Genomic DNA, 19370 nt, shown 5'->3' on the forward strand with positions numbered 1-19370 from the left:
GGTTGGACTATGTGAGTGGGGTTATGTGGGTGGTGGTGATACGGTTGTTGAGAAGAAAATAGGTTTGAGTGTGTGGCCTGCTGTGAGGGTTGGTCCTCATTAAGCTGGGTGAGTCCGAGGTTGCTAAGGCTGTGGAGAAGGGTCCTGTAGTTAGGGCCTGTGGTGTCTTGCAGGTAGGAATTGAGATCATTGAGGAGGATGTAGTTAGTTGATCTGATAGAGGGGGGAACGATGAAGTCTGCTATGTGGTTGCAGACTTTTCCGCTCGAGGACTGGGGGAATGGTGGGTGAGGGATCCCTTAAGCGTGGCATTGTAGTCCATTTGTATTTTGCGGGGGAGGTGTTCCATGAGGTTGGTGTCCGAGTCCGCGGAGGTGGTGCAGTCAATAGTATTTTGGTAAATGATCACGAGTCCTCCGTCTGGTTTGTGGGTTCAGTCCTGGTGAATAATTTTATAGGCGGGTGGGGTGGTTGCAGAGATGTCCGGATTGGAGGCTGAGTTGAGCCATGTTTCGGTCAGGAAGAGAAGGTCGGGTGTGCTGCTATAGAGAAAGTCTCAGATTTCGGTGGAGTATTTCTCGAGGGATCAGATGTTGGGGAGCATGGTGGACAGTTGCTGTGGGGTGGTGGTGGCTTGTGTTGGTTGTTTGGAGGTGGTGATGTCAGCGTCTGAGATGTCGTAGGTGAAATCACTATTAGTGCAGGAGAAATATCCTACCATGGTGCTGGGAAATGCGCGGCAGCAGCATGTTTGCGGGTGTGTGTTGTTGAGGTCGCAGTGGATGGCGGAGTAGTAGTGGCGGCAGTCGTTGGCTCCGGGGGCGACTGCAGGTGTAGTTTTGCTTTGGATGGTCATGGGGCTAGGGTTTCTGGGCCCGGGCGTGGTCAAGGCGCAGACAGGCTTGCCCTTTTGTAACTGAATTTCTGTAAACTCGTGCTCTAATCAAGAGAAATTCCACCTGCTGCAGACATAATCCCACCCCCAACCTCCCAGCGTATTCCATCATGCCCCCACGTCAGTGGGATTGGGTCCCTGCCTTCTCAGGTCAACTTAGAACAACATAGAGGGGTCAGCCTGGTTTGAATACTCTCTTACACATTTATTAACTGGCTATGAACCCTGAGTGTCATCTTCCCTTTACTTTCTAACTTAACTGGACCCGTACAAGTTGGCTTGGAACTGGACATTATCAAATACATTGGCAATGCATGTTATTTATGTTACTACACAGCAACACATACCAGCAAATCATGCTGCAAAGCATGGTTCCATAAAAACTGATGTTTTGATTATTGGCGTACCCTCTTCATTAACATAGAAATTGTTCTGCAAGCACACTTCTCTTATATTGTTCATCCGAGCTTGTTCTCGGCAGACAACACCTAGCACTGTATATCTGCTTGCTCTCTATGTCTAACTGACTGGAAGCCAAAAATCCAAAATGTAGGCTCTGACAGCAAACAACTAACAACAAATGCTTAGTCCACAACTATGCCCAGTGCTTACACATCCAAGAAGGTTGTTCACTAGTGAAATGCCTTGTGCTACAAAAAGAATATAATACTTCCTTTACTAAGATAATTAGCCCTGCTATGGAGATTTATAATTTGAAAGTCATCAGCTCTGCCTTATATGGTGCAGAACTCTGGGGGCATGAGAACTTATCTAAACTTACTATCTCGGAAGATAAGTTCCTTAGAAATATAACCAGGTTGCCCCAGAGTACCCTGACACGACCATTATTGAATGATCTTGGGAGAAAGCCAATCGCGGAAACTGCCAAATTACGTCCTCTCTTGTACTGGCGTAGACTGTGGTCTACTCCAGAACTTGCAGAGTATCCGCCTGGCTTTCTAGATGTAATAAGGGTGGATACACTGCACCAAATAAAATGGCTAAGACAACTTAGAGCAACCCTATCGGATATGGGCATGAGTCCTCTGTGGGATGATCCCAAAAACAAAATTTTTCCTGGAAAAAAGGTCTTGAAGGCCAAATATTGAGAAATGGCCCAGACCAAGATAGTGAGAAGTTGCTAGTCCTCTTCCCTTACAGGGCTTTTTCTGGAGTGTAAACCTACACCGGGGTTAGAGCAATATTGGGACTATATTACAAAACCCTATGAGCGGAAATTATATTTCCCGTTTAGGGTGGGCACCCTGCCACTAAGAGCTTATACTAGTAAATGGTCCACACCTAGAAATGACTTGTGTCCGGTGTGCCGGATTGGGAAAGAATCATTGGCCCATGTACTGTTTGAATGCATTGGCTATAAAGCTCCACGTCGCGTCTGGTTGACTCCAAGTTGCAAGCTCTTGGGAACAAGAAGGGCGCATGAGGCAGAAAGAATCCTAAGAAGTGATACTACTGAAGCGATTGTTAAAGCCATGGCTAAATATTTGGGGTGGGTGTGGACCATAAGAGCGAGGTCTTATGACGAGGCATCTGTCCATTAGTACTTTTACCAGGCTGTACTGCATTTTTGTATTATCAATTGTTGTTTTTTAATCAACTAGTATTAATTGTAGTAGGTATTGTAGTGCATTCACAATTTTTTTAGTACATTGATTTTTAATAAAATGTTAGACTTGTAAATAGAGTTCTTAGTATTTTATATATTTTTTTAAAGATTTTGTCTAGAGCATATATGAATTGCTTGTAGATACTTTGTGAATGGACCTAAATGTAAGTTTGTGCTTTTGTGACCTAATACGTCGAATAAAGCTTTTTGAACTTGAACTTGAAATGCCTTGTACCTCACTTTGACCCTTTGTCCCCAGATCTCTGATTAATTTGAATCCTTGTAATCTTTAGATGAATTTTTGCTTCCTGCCTCAAACAGCTTAAATAAATAGAAATCTGTGCCCTTGTTCTGCCATGACACAATTACTATAACATGCAGTCTTGGGATTATTACCAACTGACCTCATGTTCTTGAACTTGCCCCAAATTCTTGGTTGCTCCGACACAGTGAATAACTGTGCCATTTAGCACACATCTAAAGACCACCCTGTTTTCCAAGATATCAGCCAAAGCGGTAAAGTAAAGGCAACCACTCAGTACAGATCACACAAACCTGAAGCCAGAACTTCACACCCCTGCACCCTTCTTTAAATACTACTGCTGCAAAACCATTGTAATAAATTTCATGTTATAACCATTTTCTGTACAATGCACACTAGGAGAACATCACCAGTGTGCTAAAAACATTATATTCGGGTAAAAATATAATAATCTGCCTACTGCTTTCCAACAGAGCTGTTGTACCAGGAATACAGGGACAAGTCCACCCTGCATCAGATTGAAACACGGCGGCAACAGGATGCATACGGTCAAGCACCACCTATCCAGCTCTCCTCAGATGACTCAGTGAGTCAGGTGGAAGCATCACCCCTCAACACTCAAGGAACTCAAAGCACCCTTCCTCCGAGCCGACTCCTCAGCTCCAACACTGGCTCCGGCTTCAACCTTTGGCAAGACCTCCCAGAGATCCGGAGCAGCAGGGTCTTGGACATCCTCAAACCAGAAGAAGTCAAACTGCAGGAGGTAAAGGGAGGTTATTTATTCTGTGGTTAATGTGCAATGTAACTATATCGAACAACTTATTTTTTGGTACAGTATTCCAGAGGGACTTTGTTCAGAGGGTCATTTTTATCTGTCACAGTATTCATATTGAATAGTCATTTTTGTTCTCCATTGGAACAGAATTTCTTCCCGGCTTTCTCTAGAACAACGGTTCTTAACCATTTTACTTCTGTGGAACCCCCACTGAATCCTTACTGGAATCCGGGGACCCCCACTGATGCCTTATTGGCAGCTGGGGACCCCCGGTCTAAGCAATTTCTATGACTTGATCTTTCAATACAAAAACAAGTTTATACCAAACAATTGCTCAAATTTTGAAACATTTTGTTTAATTTACAATCAAATATATTTTCAAGATGGCTTCTTTATTTCTATATACTTTATTAAGTTTAATGTAGTCATCTTAAAATTATTTAATTTTGTAACATAGTCACGGATCCCCTGAGTAGGCCTTGGAGCCCCAGCGATCCTAGAACCACAGGTTAAGTACTAATGCTCTAGAACATGACAGCTAAAGAGTATATTATTCGACTGCCGCAATATTTTTGCAGGGCTTAACCATTATTTGTGACCTGTGATCGGGTAATATTGTTAAGCTGGCATATAATACATGATGAGTAATATTCTCTGGGAATGTGTCTATATGTAACATTATTTCCTGGCACAGATTTCTGAGGGGCATTGTCACGTGACACTGTTTCTTGATGGGCATTATTCTCTGCAACAATATTACGGAGAAGCATTATTGTTCAGCTCTGTATTTCCTTTGGAGCATTATTTGCCACTTCAATACTCCTTGGAGGGGGGCATTTGTATAGGGGACTACATATCTGGGAAGCATTACCCATCTGGAAGAGGTTCTGGGTAGCTTTTTGTGTCTAGGTGAGTATTTCTGAAGGCAGTGATCCTCCAGCACATTAGTTATGATAGGCATTGCGGTACTTATTCTCTTGGCGCAGAATTACTACGGGATATTGTTGTTTGACGTAGCTAAATCTTGAGGGTCAATGTTTCTACTAAAAGCAGAATGTTTTTTTTCTGGAGGGCCATTCAACCACAGACCAGTATTTCGCAGGGTGGGTGATCATTCGGAAATCCCTGGAAATGAACCAGAGGCTCTGTTGTTGTTTCATCGATTTCTGGGCAGCTTTTGATTCAGTAGATAGGGAAATATTATTGAGTAAACTTGCTGCCTGGGCGCTCCCCTCGGACCTCCTTAGGGTTTTGCAAACCTTACACACAGACAATTGGGCTCAGGTCATCCTAGATAAATCAGGCAGGCTATCTCAGAAAATCCCCATTGATAATGGCTTGTGGCAGGGGGGTGTCTTAGCCCCCTTTCTTTTTAGATTATTTTTGGCTGACCTCCCAACATTTTAAACCAAGTAAAGTCCTTCTCTCGTGAAGCAGGATATCAGCACATTTCTTGCCTGCTTTATGAAGGCAACTTGGTGCTAGTGGACTAAACCCCAGTGGGCCTGCAGAGGAAATGACACTCCCTCGAAGCATACACTAAGAAGAATCAGCTGAAGATTAAATTTAAAAAAACAAGGGGGCCTATTAGCATAGCGGGCGGTTCACCACCGCTGGCAGTGGCGATCTGCCCGCCAAATGACCCATCTACACCCCCTGCCATATTAGCATGGCAAGGGGCTCCGCGGCGGATGGAAAGACCGTCCGCTGTTTTTCGGCCGGTCGGATTGCTGTCCGGGCGGAAAATGCCTCCAATATGGTGGCATCCATATTAGGGTGTGTCATTTTTAGGGCCTTTCTATGGCGGAGACTCCGCCATGGAAAGGCATGCGGAGTTCTCTTTGAGGGCCCGTTTCGGGCCCCCAGGGGGGGATGGGACCAGGGTCGGCTGCACTTGGGGCATACCCATGGTACCCCCATCATTGGAATACACAAGGTGGCAGGCACCGCGCGGTGCCTGTCACGTTGTGCCTGTCAATGCACAACATGCATATTTTGCATTGTGGCAGGTGCTGCTTTCAGCACCACCTGCCGCAATGTAATATATGCGGGATGCCACCGTGGTGGTGGCATCCTAATTGCCATGGCGGGACCGCCCGCCAAGTACCGTTACGGTGGCCGGCGGACATTGTAATGTACCCCAAGGTTTTGGTGTTTGGTGAAAAAGTGAAAAGCTTCAAATGGTTTCTATATGCTAGGGAGGTGGAAAAAGTAAATTCTTATAACTATTTAGGCCTCACCTTTAAAATGAACCTAAAATGGGACCTATATATGGATAGCATTAAGCAGAGATCCTTGTTGCAAGCTAGCTGTTTGTCTAGATTTAACTGGAAATATGTTGGGTTGGCTCTTACTCCTTTGATGAAGGCTTATGAGGGGGGAAAATACCCCCTTTGGGTCTGTACGGTGTCGCTCCCGCCAGGTACCACGGTCCAGGGCATAAGACGGGACTTGAATCCAAACTGCTTGGAATTTGTTGGCATCCTCCCGAGCTTAAAGGTTTGTCTATAAGCTCTTGGATGACTATGAAGTAGCTAAAGTTTCCAGACTTTGTTGGGCCGAGGTCTAAGGTAGCGAAAGAAAGTGGGCTAGGGAAGTAAGAAAAAGGCTAAAGGTTCTGGAGAATTTACATTTAGAGCACTGCACAGTTTTAACTTGGTCACCCTTTCCTAGTAAACAAGCTCTGAAAGAGTCTGCGGCAAAGCTTGCAGAGTTTTTTTAATTGATGTACCTGAGAAAGAAACCTTGTATGACGTTCTCATTAAATACTCTTGACCTTGATACAGTCTTCCCTTACCTGACACAGCTACTCGATCCCGCCCTGCGTAATGAGATTTTAAGAGTGAGTGGGGGGTGCAACCCTATTTATTCATCCACCAGCCAATGTGCTTTGTTACATTTACTTGTGAAGTGTGCATTTTTTATTTATTGTCGGATTCTATTTTTAAGACCTTTGTTTTTAAAATATAGAACGGACGGTGCAAAGGGTGGATGCAATAGATCTGTTAGTCGAAATGCGTAATTTAGATGTGGCAATAGGAATTGCTATTTTTATACGCGTAGTTAAACAGAGTTTCAAGAATGGGTTTTCAGTAGGATGGGCGGTTCATGGGTGGATAGGGGTGTTTGAAGTCATTTTTATTGTACAAATGTTTTACTGTTTTAGAGTGTTTCATGGACAATCGTCACAATACATTTGTTTGTTTACTTTACTAAAACATCGCAAATTGTCCCATGGTCCTTCCATGCCGACATAGTATGGGATTGTCTTATAGAAGAGGGATCTCAATGGGCATTATTTGTGACGGATACCATTCTAATTGACCAAGTAAAATAATATAACCAGAAACTCAGGAATATAATTTCTGTTGTCATATTAGTTCTTGTGAACAGGTTTGCTGGGCAAAGCTTTTTTGTTTCTACTGGCACAGTATTTAATGGACTTTATCACTGCTGACGTTGCCCAGTATAACAAATGTTGTAGTTATAGTTTGCAACATATTCACAGAGATCATATGTCGCTTGTACAGTCTTTACTCCTTGCACATCAACCTAGAAGAAAGCGTGACAATCTTATATTGTAATCAGAGCCTATTTAGTTAATGAAATTAAACAGTAATAAAGACAAGTTTAAATTCTAGGATGGTCTTCTCTGTGAATTTATAAAAGAATTTGTGTCTGCTTGAGTATTGTGTGTTTATGCTGGTAGAATATCACAGCCTAAATTTCAGAATTGCATTCTAAATGTTGTTGCCCTATTTGAAGTAATAACAGAAAATCTACTACCGTAAGGCAATGTTTTTGTACACGATATTTAGAACAAAAAAATGTAGATCAAACAATATTTTTTGTCAACAATATTCTGACATACCACCGCCACTAGGCCTTTCCGTAATCCCCGTAAATATGTGAAATAATCAAAGTAGCATTTTCAGCACAGTGTTCCAAATAATTTGTTGTAATAGTAATTACATTTAAACAGTGCTTACTACCCCTGGTGAGGGTTTGAAGCGCTTTATGCCAGGTACCACTCTGCTCAGAATCTCTAGAAGGTTAGAGGTTAACCCAGTGGTATTTGACATTAGCCTTGTCTCTCAAGGAGACCACTCCATGCATTTACTCCAGTGCCGTTATGGTAGATTACATTAGTAGGAGTGAGTTTTGATCTTTTGTCTGAGGAAGGGTATGAGTTCGTGCAGGCGGTTCATGGGATTAGTGGATCAACTAGATCTTGAAGATGAGATGTGGGCAATTTTCAGAACTACAATAGAGATTAAGGTAAACATGCACCTTATTTATGGTAGGTTGTACTTAGATTGAGGAGGTTTACAGATTATGAAAGTAAGGAGGAGATAATAAAAAAAAAGGAGAGACTTGGAGAAGCCTGCAACGGGGTTCTGATGTGCAAAGTTGCCCCTTTTCCACCCCTAGACCTGCCAAAGGAACCAAAACCAGGTCCTTCTTAGATGAGTGGTTGGGAGATGTTAGACAGGGTGGTAGCCATCACGCTTCTACGGATTTGTTCCACGTTTGGCTGTGCAGGAGGCTGTGAGCCAGAATAATGTACGGTATGTCAGAAAAGTAGTTCAGCACATTGTGTAAAAAAAAAAGTCAAGAGATTTTATTTTGCTTATAGCCTTGGATATCGGTGCTATATTCATTGTTAAGCAGACATCTTTTTGCCTGCTGCGTCTGATTATTCTTTGTGGAGAAAGACTATGAATTTCTCCGGCATACGGCTCCCAGTGTGAAATGGTTACTCCATTAAATTTGGAGAATTACTTTATAGGAATACTAAATGTTAATAAAAATTATAGTGTGTGCATTTCAACTTTAAGAAATGTAGTGAACTTTGAAGAAAATAGCACGATGCCGTAGCTATGTACCTCAGGACTGTTTCTTACCTGTTCATGAAAACATGTTCATATGCGTTGTAGAAACAATGGTCCTGATACACAAAACTTGGAGAAGGGGTTGCAAAGGAAGGGCTAAATGCACTAAGACCTTATCACAAACAGATTAGTGCTTTGCGGCCTGGACTTTATTATCCATTGTTGGACATTTGGCTTTAGGGCACCCCGAGTGCACTACATGGACACCCCTGTTGGACTGCTGATTTCTATCATTTATAAACTCACTCCAGGTGGCCTGTCTATCCCATAGTGCCAGTCGATGTAGCTTATGTTGTTGAATTTGTCTTTTCATGCAGGAAGAATTTACTTGATGCCCATGGGGAGCGCGATTGTGAGGCTCTCCCTGAGAGTCTGTGATATTTTAATAAGTTAGAGCATCTTTCCGAAGAGTTATCTGTATGCTGTAGGGATGTCCTTGCCCTATTAAAACAGACTTCTTTTGTAGGGAAATCTCTGTTGGATTTCTTTCATTCAAAGCTAGTGTCTGTCTACTCAGACAAAATAGTAGTGAGAGAATGTGGACTGCAGCATTTCTGTTCTTAACTTTGGCCATCATTTAGAATAGCCCAGATTTCTGTGTGTTAGGGTCCCCCTCTTAAGTTACTGGTAATTGGGGGTACCAGTAAATTTAGGTGGTGGATTTAATTACATGTGGAACCCTGTGGCTCTCCTGAGAAATCAGGAATTATTTGGGGGAAGTAAACAGCTGAAATTTCCAGGTGAAACGAAAGAGATCTTTGGTTTTCCCCTGGATCTCATTTTCCCTATGGGATTGGTGATCACATTCTATTACTGGCCACCTCAGAATTGAGAGTCTCCTTGGAATCCAGGCATATGTTTGCCATAGAGACAAATTTAACCATGTCCAGTTTGGCGTACGAGAGGCACCCCTTGTAGTGGTAATGCTAGTGTCATTGGTGTTCCAAAGGTTGTGATCTCCTGTTCAAGGATGTCTTTCCATGAGGCTGACTCTGACCACAGACTCAGTTCTGCCGCCCATGTTTGCCTGTGTTTTGCTGTGGAATAGTGCAATTATTGTATGCCTTGTGAAATAGTTAAGTGACTGCTCCGCGTGCATCTTTGTTTTTGTGCCTCTAATTTTCAATTCTTATTTGCTCACAATTTGTTGTTTTTCCTTTGTAGCACTCTATTTGAGGAGCCACTCGCTCCTTTCCCACCCGCTCATTCCCACTGGTTTGCATCATTCCCACTGGTTTGCCCTCCCGCTTCTTGCCACCTGGCCCCCCTCTCCCAGGACTTACTTAATTGAGGCCGCATCACCGCTGCGCCACCGGCGTGCCAAAGGCAAACCCATCTACGTCTGAACAGCGCCCAGCACTAGGAACCCTGGCCTTCCAGCCACCCACAGATACTCGTCTGCAGAACTCCGACCCCTGAATCCCAGATGCCGCAACAACAACTGCTGCCCTGCATCTCCTCGATCAACGGTAGGATCGTTCACCTTCCGCCGCTGTCTCTTCACCTGCATCTCAGGACCTCCCACCCTCATGTAAACTCACGTCACTTCCACTTCACCGAATTTGACCACCTTGGAACCACTATGATGCCTTCTGCATAAAAGCCAGATCCCTCTGCAAACATGATACAGAAATCTGGGACACCATCACCACATTCACCCCTAACGAGATCTTCATCACAAAGACTTGGTTCAACCCCTACTCCACCCCTGTCATCGCCACCGCAATGCCCTATGGCTACAAAATGATGCACTGGGACCGCACCAACAAACACGGAGGAGACATTGCCATCATCCACAAGAAACCATATGAAGACAACACCACACCAATCATGAAACACCTCAACTTCCAACTCCACACCGAAGGCAGAACGACCATCAGAGGCACCCTTACCTACAGACCCCCCAGGGCTACACCACCGGCTTCTGCGATGCCATCCCTGACTTAATCACCCCACTAGCTATCAACTCCAAACACCACATCTTCCTCGGCGATGTCAACTTTATCCTCGACAACCCCACAGATACCAACTCCACCAACCTCCTGAACGCATGAGCAACATCGGCCTTACCCTGGTGGTCAATGACCACACACACATCTCAGGACACACGCTTGACCCTTTCTTCACGGCCAGTGGCAGAGTCAAATTCAGTCATGTCACAGAATTCATCTGGACCAACCACGTCATGGTCCACTACACTATCACAGGATCCCCATGCACCACCACTAAGCCTCCCTGCTCCTCCCTCTGCATCTGGAACAAAGTGACACAGACCCAATGAACGGACATCCTCAACACCACTTGGCCCGAGCCCACAACCAATCTGGAACAGGCCGTCCAGAGCTTTACCACCTGGATCATCAACTGTGCCAACCGAGTTGCCGCCATCAAGTCAGTTAAGACCTGTACACCCACCAATCAAGCCAGCTGGTACACATCAGAACTCAGGTCAATGAAACACAACTGCAAATGACTGGAGAGAAGGTGGGACATTAGCAGAGACCCCATAGATTAAGCCACCTTCGACTCAGCCATCAACAAATACCACCAATGCCTCAAAGACACGAAAAAAGATACCCTGGCAAACCACATAGAAACAAATGCCAATCACACCAAGAAAGTCTTCCGAATCATCAGAGAGTTTGCCTGCCCAGTAACCACCAAAAACACGATCTGCCCTTCAAAGGAACTCTACGACCCACTTGCGAACGTTCCACAAGATATCCACCATCTGCAGAAATTTTGAACCCTAACCTACCAACATCAACAGCCTCCTCACACCAACGGACGCCAAACCTGACTATCCACTCACCACATGGGAACAGCTCACCACCCAGAACACCACAGCCATCATGAACTCCATCCACTTAGGACCACCCACGACTCCTGCCTCCACTGCCTTTTCAACCTCAGGAGCAAGGAAATCAGGTGCCAACTCACTACCATTCTCAGCGCATCCATCACCACAGCCACCTTTCCCAATGTATGGAAACATGCAGAAGTCAGACCCCTCCTCAAGACAACCTCTCCCGACCCCAGTGAATTCAATAACTACCCCCCATCTCGCTGCTCCCTTTCCCCGCCAACGTTCTCGAGAAGGCCATCAACTGTCAGCTCACCGAACACCTGGAGAGAATCAACCTGCTCAACACCTCTCAGTCTGGTTTCTGCGCCAACCACAGCACCAAGACCGCCTTGATCATCACCACCAACGAAATCGGTACCCTCCTTGACGGGAGAATCAGCAGCCCTGATCATCCTCGACCTCTCAGCAGTGCTCAACACCGTATCCCACCACTCACTCATCAAGAGACTTCACCACATCGGGATCCAGGGTGAAGCCCTCAGATGGATCGCATCTGATGCAGAGAATCTGCATGCCACCCTTCACCTCTTAACCAAAGAGCCCAATGTGCAGCGGCCCTCAAGGTTCATCCCTCAACCCCACCCTTTTCTACATGTACCTGACATCCCTGATCGACATCGTCGGAACCTATGACCTCAACATGATATCCTATGCCAATGACACCCCAACTCATCCTCTCACTCTCAGCAGACCCCTCCAACACGAGGACCAACTTCTACAACTGCATGAGAAATATCGCTGAATGGATGAAGACCAACTGTCTGAAGCTCAACACTGACAAGACTGAAGTGCAGATCAACCATAATTATTTTTTTAATGAAATGGTTTCAATTGTTTAGAGTACGACTTACATATTATGGTTCATTAAGGAAATATTACCAGTATAATACATTGCCACAAGCAACCCCTGAGGGGTGAAGGGATTATCAGTCTTCAACGTTAGCCAGGTACAAACCTGTCCCCCTAATGTTAGCTCTGTGTAGACATCCTCCATCTCCGTCACTCTTTGCCTCGAGGAACCTGAGGCTCAAGCCTCAACCTGATGGCGACTCAGGTACCTGGACTTCTAGATTATGCGGTAGTGCCACCTAATGACAAGCTGGTACACACATCTGCACCTGACCTGCTGATCAGTTTATTACGTGGGTGGGCTGTCACTGTTGCCGGTGTCACACTCTGAGCCCTCACTGCCCACCACCTAATTGTATCTGGTCCCAGAATTCGGAAAACTCAAGTTAAAAAAAAAAACACACATGCTACACGAACGAACTAATGTGATTATTTCAAACTGTTTGCAAAAAAAATCCATAGACAGTGGGAGAACCGAACCAAGGCCTGGCTTGGCTCTGTGAGCCCTACTTGAGCCGAGCCTTTAAAATGTCCGGCATGTAAATGAAGCAACAGGGATCATATAAAAATACAAAAATAAATAAAATAAAAGGAAAGTGTTTTTTTTTTTAACATGCAAAAGCGTTTAAACTTAGTGCATCAGCTTACATTAGTGAATTGAGAGCCATTTATTAAAAGTAAATATGAATTTAGAAATATTGATGCCCTCTCTTCCCAGGACAGTACTGCCACTACTATTCTAAGGAGCAAGGCAGCCGTCATGTGAATCCTATATGTGGGCTAGATTATTTTTATGTATGAATCAACATTGCAGTCTATAATCAATTCCAAGAGGTATTTGACAGAGTACAGTCGGAGCTCACATATTTCAAGGTCCTCTCATATGCGACAATGAAGGAAAAAAGAACTTGGTGAAAGAAAATATGTGCCCAGGCTCATACAATCTGGTAAAATAGGGAAGCAGTAATCGACCCCAGATTTTCTGGTTTCACATTGTGCAATTAAACCACTAGATGGGTACCTACTTCTCTCTAATTTAACACCAAATATCCCAATAGCAATTGCAGCATTTACAGCTGCTGAATCCAAACCTGAGATCCAGTGCACCGTTCATGCGCCTCGACATGCTCTCATCGTCTCGGTTGGCGAGTCCATCGATACAAGATCACCGGGGAGCTTGTAGTCTTTGACCAGCTATCTTCCAATTTTTACCCTACCTTCAATACCTTTCTGGCAGCCTCTGCTGATGTTCCTCCTGGATCTTGAATGATATTCTGTAAATTTCCTGTGCCCAACATGCCCTTAATGCACTCACCCTTCATGAAGTTGCCAAACTGGTAAGGAGGTACCTGCCCTCAGGAATATGCAGAGCCGCTCTTACTCTTTCTAATAACTAGGCCCTGCCTTTTTTTAGGTCTCGCCTGACCCAGCGCATGCGCTGGTCTGGCGAGACTTATTGAGAGGGCTCCAAAAAGTGCTACCAGGCCAGCCTAGAGCCACAGTGCATGTGCGCGGGCGCGCGCGCCGCGCTTTACCGCCATTACTTTCGGTTTCGCGGCCGTTGATCATGATCACTTTCACTTTCGCGGCCGCAGGGCCGCTTTGCATAGCCAATAGGTCTCGCTTCAGGGACCTTATAAGTATTTAGTTATGCAACTGTGGCATGGCTAAACACTTATAAGGTCCCAAAGGCGAGACGTATTGGCTATGCCAATGCTTGTTGTTCTTTATTAACATTTCCTGATCAACATACATATTATACCTAGTCACATATAACGGAACATTACATGTAGTATCCTTTGCACGGATGCTACTCCCCTGCTTACACATGCAACCATGAGTAATGGAAGACTTTCGCTTGTGATCGCTCCCAACTATGAACCTTGTGTTAACCTCAACACAACAAAGGGCAAAGGATGCATATCAAGGACCATTTACCTATATCCTTACTCTCATTCTTAAGTGTGCTGGGATTACCCTGTAACCAAGAACCCGCTTTTAACCCCACTGGTCACCACGGAACCTTGGCGCAGACTCTAGTGCCACCTTCTTAACCCTTGTCAGCCAAGTCTGCCATTGCCATCTGAATCTTGGAATCCACCTTGCCCTCCTAAATCCAGCACTCCTTGGACTGTGTAACTGTACTGTGGTCCACAGCTGCCCTGGCCTGTGACAACTCAGTGATCCTCGGCACCCAGTGGAAGCCAGGACGTATGTGCGCATGTTGGTTTTTCTACACATAAGAAACTACACCCTGACACAGCAGGCACATTATACTTCCTCAAGCACCATTATGAGACAAATTGTATACACTAATTGTAATCATCACATTCTGTCCTCTTTCTAGCCTCAACTTTGAAATTCAAGTCCTTCTTGCTTGGCTGACATCCTTGGCCTAGCTTTGTCCCTTCAAAGCTGCATCTTACGAAAGTTGCCACCCTGGAAGCGTGTGCCAGCACATAAGGTGCGGAAAGGCCATTGTGTGTATGTTCACATTATGCACGGAATGGAAGGCGAGCCAGAGCAGCACCTCATTCCTTTCCCTTCTCCTTCCCACCTCAGCACACAAGTCTGCAGGACGGGCGTATCCTTTGTCATGGTGAAGGCACGGGGAGGCAGTTGTGATTGGGCCTTAGAAATGTATGTCACCATCTCTGGCAGTATAAAAAAAAACACAACAGTAAGAAAGCACCTTTTCGTTTGACACATTATTTGATATCCGCTCAGGGTGATTACTGGATATTTCTAGCAAGCCTTGATTGCATTTTACCCAGGCGCTGAGCCTTTTCATAGGATGTGCTGCCTTTTTTATCCTGTTAAATTCCTTTAACTGCAACCATAAATAATTTCAGTCCTCTTTAGCAGCCAGTGTCTGCATGCAAATAAGTCCATTATAGAAATCTCGCTTGAAGACATTGCTCATGGAGTCGTAAATGCCTCTTTAATGGAAGCATTGGGATTGATTGCAAAGAACTATTGAATTTTACTTGTTTAATTGTTTGAAATGGAACGCAAATTGCTTTGCTGACCGATTTACCGTGTTCTTTTTTCCGTTCAAAAAATTAGTTTGGACCTTTGACATTTTTGTCCTTTTTAAAATGTTGTACCCGAATTTGATTTTTTTTATTGCTAAACATAAGGACGTGTCAAATAAATCAGAAACCCGATTAATTCCATGTTATTTATGGTTGAACGCGAATTCCTCCATTATATAGTCAATGCTACCAGAAAGGCATTATCGAATAAACTGCCGTAGCCACGCGCTGGGGTCTAGTTTCAAACATAGGATCGTCACTCTGTTAATTCTGCTTAAAGGGCGGATGTCACAAATACGGACATATTGCAAAACCTTTTCATATTTGACTGTTCTTTTTTCTAAACTATATGTATTGTTGTATCAGACTATGACTCGAGCTGCGTGAAATCAGTCCTGCGCGCTTTGATGGTAGGGCAGTGTAGAGAAGTTGTAGTATCGTGTTGTGGTAAGGTGTTGTGGTGGTTAAGGTTCTAACTATTGGTTGTCGGTGCCCTCCACGTAGAGTTGTCGTATCTACTTCCTGGTTCAGCTTCATTCAGGGCCGGCTTTTCGCTGGTGGCGCCTGGTGCAACAAGGTTTCTTGGCACCCCCTCCCCATGACCTCCTCCTCAGATTCCCTCACTACCACCGGCAAACGTGCCCCTCATCTCTCCATAGCCATCTCTCACATACATTTCATTTGTTTTAAAATGCTAGTAAAGGCTGTTTTTTGTAATCCACTCAGCTATCCATGTAAAATGCAAATCTGCTCTTTGCAGCAGGCATATTAACCCTCTGTGCTACTTTATCGCAAGTAAAAATTGCCACTAGACGAAAATACATTTCACTCTAGCAGAAACATTAATCACAAGAATTATCTTGACATTTTTATTACCGCCTTAAAGCTGGACACACATGGAACTCTGCAGCAGGTGCCTTTAAATTGTAAGTTATTGCTCAACACAGCCCCCCTCCCCCAGGTTAGCTTCCCCTTCCAGGTCGTGCCCAGTGCGACTGCACCATTCGCACTGCCCTAAAGCCGGCCCTGGCTTCATTTAATTGGCGGCAAGGATAGTATCCAAACCTATCCTTGTCACTACTGTGTCACTGCAGTATTGAAGGTAAGCCAGTACCGCTGGAGGCCATAATCTTTATGGCACCCATGACCTGTGCCACCTTGCTGCCTGTCCTGTGCATGCATAATCACTTGTTGCCTGCAGTTCGTGTCAGAATCGTGATAGGGGCAGAACTCTGGGGAGAGGATGTGGTCTCACGGCTAGACTGCTGACTTTGGAGCTGGGAAACCAAAGTTCGAGCCTCGGGGTAGACTTCACATCCTGTGATTCTGGGCAAATCACTTAATCTCCCTGTGCCTACCAAAAAACAAATATGAATGTGTCCTTGTGTAACATAACTGGTGCTCATGTAAAGTGCTCCAATACCTTCGGGTCGAGCTTGCGCTACATAAAACTGCAAAAAAAAAAAAAAAACACTATACCCTTCCTACCTTGCTCGTCATCGCATGTTGCCTGGAATTTGCATCCTACGTGCCAGGCGTTTGATTGTCCCATCACGCTGGACTTCAGCTCGGGCCCTAACATCGGGTCGTGAGACAAACTTACACTGCAGTTTCCACCTGTGGCTAAGTGACACTGATAGCAGCCGCGTGCAATTCTAGAAGATATCATAGGAAATGTAAAGGGAGGGCCAGAAGGTGCAATAACTCAACAACAAAAAAGTTTAGCAGAAATAGTTGAAAACTAAAATGTAACTTTACAAAAATCTATTGAGATCAGAGAGTGGTGTAAGAAAAATGTTTCTTGTTGTCTCTGCTGATGTGTGGCCCATTAAAGGTAGAAGTACTACAGTTAGCAAAGGAGAAGGACAATGTGGTCATAAATGTGGAGAGGGGCAACTAATCCAAGGTGTACATGCTAGACATTTGGTAACTGTTAGAGATAGTACAGCTATTTCTCAAGTTACAAGAGAGTTCATAGGTAAAGGGGTTAGGCGCGCATGTGCAAGGGAAAACAAACCAGACTCTCAGAAGGGGAGGAAGTCGAGCAAAGGTAAATGTCACTGTAGAGAAGGATGAAAGGTAGGTAAAATGTATTCTTCAAATCAACGAATCCTTGTTGCACCATTAGGACAGGTGGATGCGAGGTGGATATGCTTGCGGCTTCCGGGCCACTGTATACATTTATTAGAGAGAATGTGTTACTTGCTTTTGGGTAGGTGAAGTTAAAAACCATCCAATGTATCCCTAATTGCTTGTGGTAATAAACACATTAGAGTAATAGGGTACTTTCGAGATCTTTTGGAATTGAAGGCTGTTAAAATATGGGCAAAAGTAAACGCTGCCAAGGATTGGTCCAGTTTATTGGGCCGGCATCAGCAATGGGAATTACAATTAAAACTTGGCTCTAATCATAACTGGAAGTTGGAGTTACTGAGGAAGTTGATGAAAGATCTATTAATTGGAGAAAATAAGGAAGCTGTAAGGTTGCTGAAGGGTTTGAAAGCTCATAAAAGACCATTTTCTATGATGGATTTCCAGATGTAACATAGTATTTTTGCTTTCTTTACGAAATGTGTAATAATTATTTTTTGCAGTGTGTGCTGTGTATACTTAACATTTTCATACATCAAATGATACAATATTTGTGTAGCTCAGCACTGTCAACCAACTAAGGGTATCTGGGTGCTGGGGTTTCCGTGTCACCGTCGAAAGCCAGGTCATGACTTTCTTTCTGAAGTCCGCCAGGGAGGGTGCTGTTCGGAGGTGGAGTAGCATGTTGTTCCAGGTGTTGGCAGTGGTGTAGGAGAAGCAGCAGCCCCCGCTGTGATGGATGTGGGATGTGTGTGTGTGTGAGAGCGAGCGAGGTGGAGCACAGGTGTCTTGCGGGGAGGTGGAAGCTTAGATGATGGTTGATGTAGGATAGTCCTGGGTTGTGTAGAGCTTTGTATGCGAGCGTGAGGATATTGAACTGGCATCTCTTCTGGATGGGTAGCCAGTGGAGGTTTCTGAGGTGAGAGGTGATGCTGGTTCATTTGTGAGGGTTCAGGATGAGTGTGGCTGCATTGTTCTGTATGGTCTGGAGTCCTTTGCGGAGCTGGGTGGAAATTCCAGCATAAAGAGCATTGCCATAGTCGAGGCGACTGGTGACTCGGTGTGCGTGACAGTCTTTCTGGCATTGGTTGGGATCCATCTGAAGATTCAGTGGAGCATGCAGAGGGTGTGGAAGCAGGAGGAGGCGACTGAGTTGACTTGTTTCATGGTCAGTTAGCTGTCAAGGATATTCCCAAGGATACGTGCATGGTCTGTTGGAGCGGGTGTTTGGGCCTGGTTCTGCTGGCCACCAGCTGTGGTGCAGTGTGGAGTGTTTCTTCCCGAAGATCAGTACTTCTGTCTTGTCGGAGTTTAGTTTGAGGCAGCTATCATTCATCCATTCGGCTACGTCGTTTATGGTGTTGCTGTGGTAAATAAAAATTCCTTTACCGGGACTGAATTTGATACAGGAACATAGTAAAATAGCTCAGTAAAATGAGAGGCAGAATCCGTGATATTAGAGTTTCGGAATGGGCTTTATTCCAAAATGGCCGACTCGAGTCGCGGCCTTCAGGTTCCGTCACCACGAGGGTTCAGGAAGTGAAGTACATACTTTATTGACAAGAAGTAACTTTTATAGTCCATACATTATAATGAAGTGAATACAGTAGGCGTAACAATTGATAAAGAAATTGACGTGTGGTCCGCGTAACCGAAAATGGGTGTAATAATGAGTAAAAAGGAACATAATTGGTTGTGATGTCATGTATAGGTGGATCTATAAGATAATACTTGGCATGGATGCGCGCGCAGCAGTATGACGTGTAATTGACGTGTAACTAGGGGGTGACGGGGACTTGACATTTAGCTCTACATGTGGAGACAAGAAGTCTGGGGGGTCAAGTCAACCTAATCCCAAATCATATCTAACATCCTATGTTTAAAGAACTATGTTATCCATAAAAGAAGGACTCTCGGACAGAATCTATTCTATACTGACTGTGCGTGCGTGTACAAGCGTCTAAGTGTCTACACTGAATGCGAGGGGGTAGGAATATTCCATGGTAACAGGGCTATGAATTACTTGCATGAGGACAGAGAAGATGGGCCTTTTTGCTTGGTAACTGGAGGAATGTTTA

The 19370-nt window shown here is 44.5% G+C and overlaps 1 protein-coding gene across 2 annotated transcripts in view; it reads left to right on the forward strand.

The window, feature by feature from the left end:
• The window catches only part of NGEF (neuronal guanine nucleotide exchange factor), a 979475-nt gene that overhangs the window by 566014 nt on the left and 394091 nt on the right, over window positions 1-19370 (forward strand). For both annotated transcript variants that reach the window (XM_085634692.1, XM_085634693.1), the window contains one exon: window positions 3258-3547. In XM_085634692.1, the coding sequence (XP_085490818.1) occupies window positions 3258-3547 (290 nt within the window). The remainder of the gene's footprint in view (window positions 1-3257; window positions 3548-19370) is intronic.

The sequence above is a fragment of the Triturus cristatus genome, chromosome 11 (genome assembly GCF_964204655.1).
Source record: "Triturus cristatus chromosome 11, aTriCri1.1, whole genome shotgun sequence".
In the NCBI taxonomy this organism is placed as follows: Eukaryota; Metazoa; Chordata; class Amphibia; order Caudata; family Salamandridae; genus Triturus; species Triturus cristatus.